The sequence below is a fragment of the Mastomys coucha genome, chromosome X, assembly GCF_008632895.1.
Source record: "Mastomys coucha isolate ucsf_1 chromosome X, UCSF_Mcou_1, whole genome shotgun sequence".
Lineage (NCBI taxonomy): Eukaryota > Metazoa > Chordata > Mammalia > Rodentia > Muridae > Mastomys > Mastomys coucha.
Window position 1 is genome coordinate 134,613,032 of NC_045030.1, and position 2,067 is coordinate 134,615,098.

Genomic DNA, 2,067 nt, shown 5'->3' on the forward strand with positions numbered 1-2,067 from the left:
GCCAGACCAGGCAGACCTCTGCTACATATGGGGCCTCACTGGCCAGTGTGTGCTCCTGGTTGGTGTCTCAGTCTCTGGGCGCTCCCTGGGGTCTGGGTTAGGGTTGCCCTCCCCTTCAGCTTCTTAGATCCTTCCAGTAATTCAACCAAAAGGGGTCCCCAATGGTTGAGTGTCAGTATCTGCATCTGTCTCAGTCAGCTGCTGGTAGGGTCTCTCAGAGAACAGCCATGCCAGCCTCCTGCCTTCAGTCTCTTCTGCATTCTGTCCCTCTAGTTCTTTTAGACAGGAACAGTTCTGGGTCAGAAATACTGACTTTGTTAGCAACCCAATCCCCTCACATAAGACCCATATTCATAACAGCCTTATTTATAATATCCAGAAGCTGGAAATATCTTCTTTTCAGTTTGATGATATACTTAATTTCTGTACCTGAAAGACTGTAAATGCTTAGGCCATAATTTGAGAACTGAACTTCAGGTTTTCCTTATTGTGAGTCTGTAACCACAGTCCAGAAAGGAGAGAAAGTTTATCAACATGTATGAACTCAAGTAATTTATTGGCAGACATTAAGTTAGAGACATGTTTTGAGTGCTTAGTTTACCTAAGTTATGAGACATGTGATCATTTTACATGCATTGATTATGGATGAAGAAATTTGGTGTGCTTTGTTGATTTTAGGTGATGATGGCATGCAAGGTCAGCCAGGTCTCCCTGGCCCTGCAGGAGAAAAGGGTGGTAAGGGAGAGCCTGGCCTTCCAGGTCCTCCTGGCCCAATGCATCCAGATTTCCTGGGATCGAAAGGAGAAAAGGGTGAGCCTGGCTTACCAGGTAAGTGAATGGATATAGTCACAAATATTTTTTTTTTTTTGCATATCTTAGATTCAACTTTTTTAGGTTTATTTGTTAGTTGTCCTATAGATGAACAAACATAGTCATATGGATACTAGCAAATGCTCTTTCACGGTACTGCACACCCAATTCCTAAAGTGTACATATATTTATTCATGTAATTGGAGTTACTGTGTTTAACAAGTCAATTACATATATGACATTTTGGTAGTGAATATTTTCATTTGAATCATGATGTTTCATTGAGTACCTTTCTGCTTGAATATTTTCTTTGTCATTTGCCTGCCATGAGCTATGGGGTTTTTCAAAGCAGATTTAGGGATCTGGGGAGTTGGATAAGTGAATTGCTTGTTCTGCAAGCATGAAACTGGAAATTGGATCCCCAGAATCCACATAAAAGCAACATCTACCTATAATTTTAACATGTTTGAGGCAAAGACAGGTGAGCAAATTCTGGGAGATTTTTGAGTTCAGTGAGAACCAAAAACCGAACAGTTTGAGTTCAAAAAACCAAAGGGTGAGCAATCTCTGAAGAGATACAAGTTCAACTTTGGGCCTCCATGTGCAACTGCAAAGACTCACATGCCAACAAGCCTATGAGCATCAATACATACAGAAATAAATATATTCATAAATAATATAGACTTAAATAACTACCTTCAGGTTTCCAGAAGTACCATGGAAGCATAGAAAGAGAAAATGGTATACAGCCACAATAATTTGTGAGCAGCAAATTTGGTATTTAGGAAATGTGGTGGTTCTTTTTAATTTATTTATTTTTGCCTCGAAACCAAATGATGGTATTATATTGTATACAGCAAGTTTTAAATTATAAAAATATTGGTTTCTTTTCATAGAAGTATAATGTACTTTATCAAAAACCACCACTATATTATATATATACATATATACATATTTATGGCACCTATAGAAAAGAAACAAACTTTTTGAAAAAGCACTTGCAACTTTTTTGTGTTCTATTATTGTTGTCAGTTGTAAATGTGTGTGTGCGTCCATGTGTGTATATAAATGTTAGGAGTTTTTCTTGAGCATAATTTAACGGAAACTTTCCTTAAAATTATTTTGTATGTTAAAGTTTTTCTAAAAGTACCAAAAGAGGTAAAACTTAGAATAACAAAAATGAAATATCTTTTATTTTTTTAGATATTTTCTTTATTTACATGTAAATTTCTCCATTCCCAGTTTCCCCTCCAAAAA

General features: G+C 36.9%; 1 protein-coding gene across 1 annotated transcript in view; it reads left to right on the plus strand.

The window, feature by feature from the left end:
• Window positions 1–2,067, plus strand: part of Col4a5 (collagen type IV alpha 5 chain) — a 186,436-nt gene that overhangs the window by 131,717 nt on the left and 52,652 nt on the right. Inside the window, exon 32 of the mRNA XM_031377745.1 lies at window positions 607–828. Within this exon, the coding sequence (XP_031233605.1) occupies window positions 607–828 (222 nt within the window). The remainder of the gene's footprint in view (window positions 1–606; window positions 829–2,067) is intronic.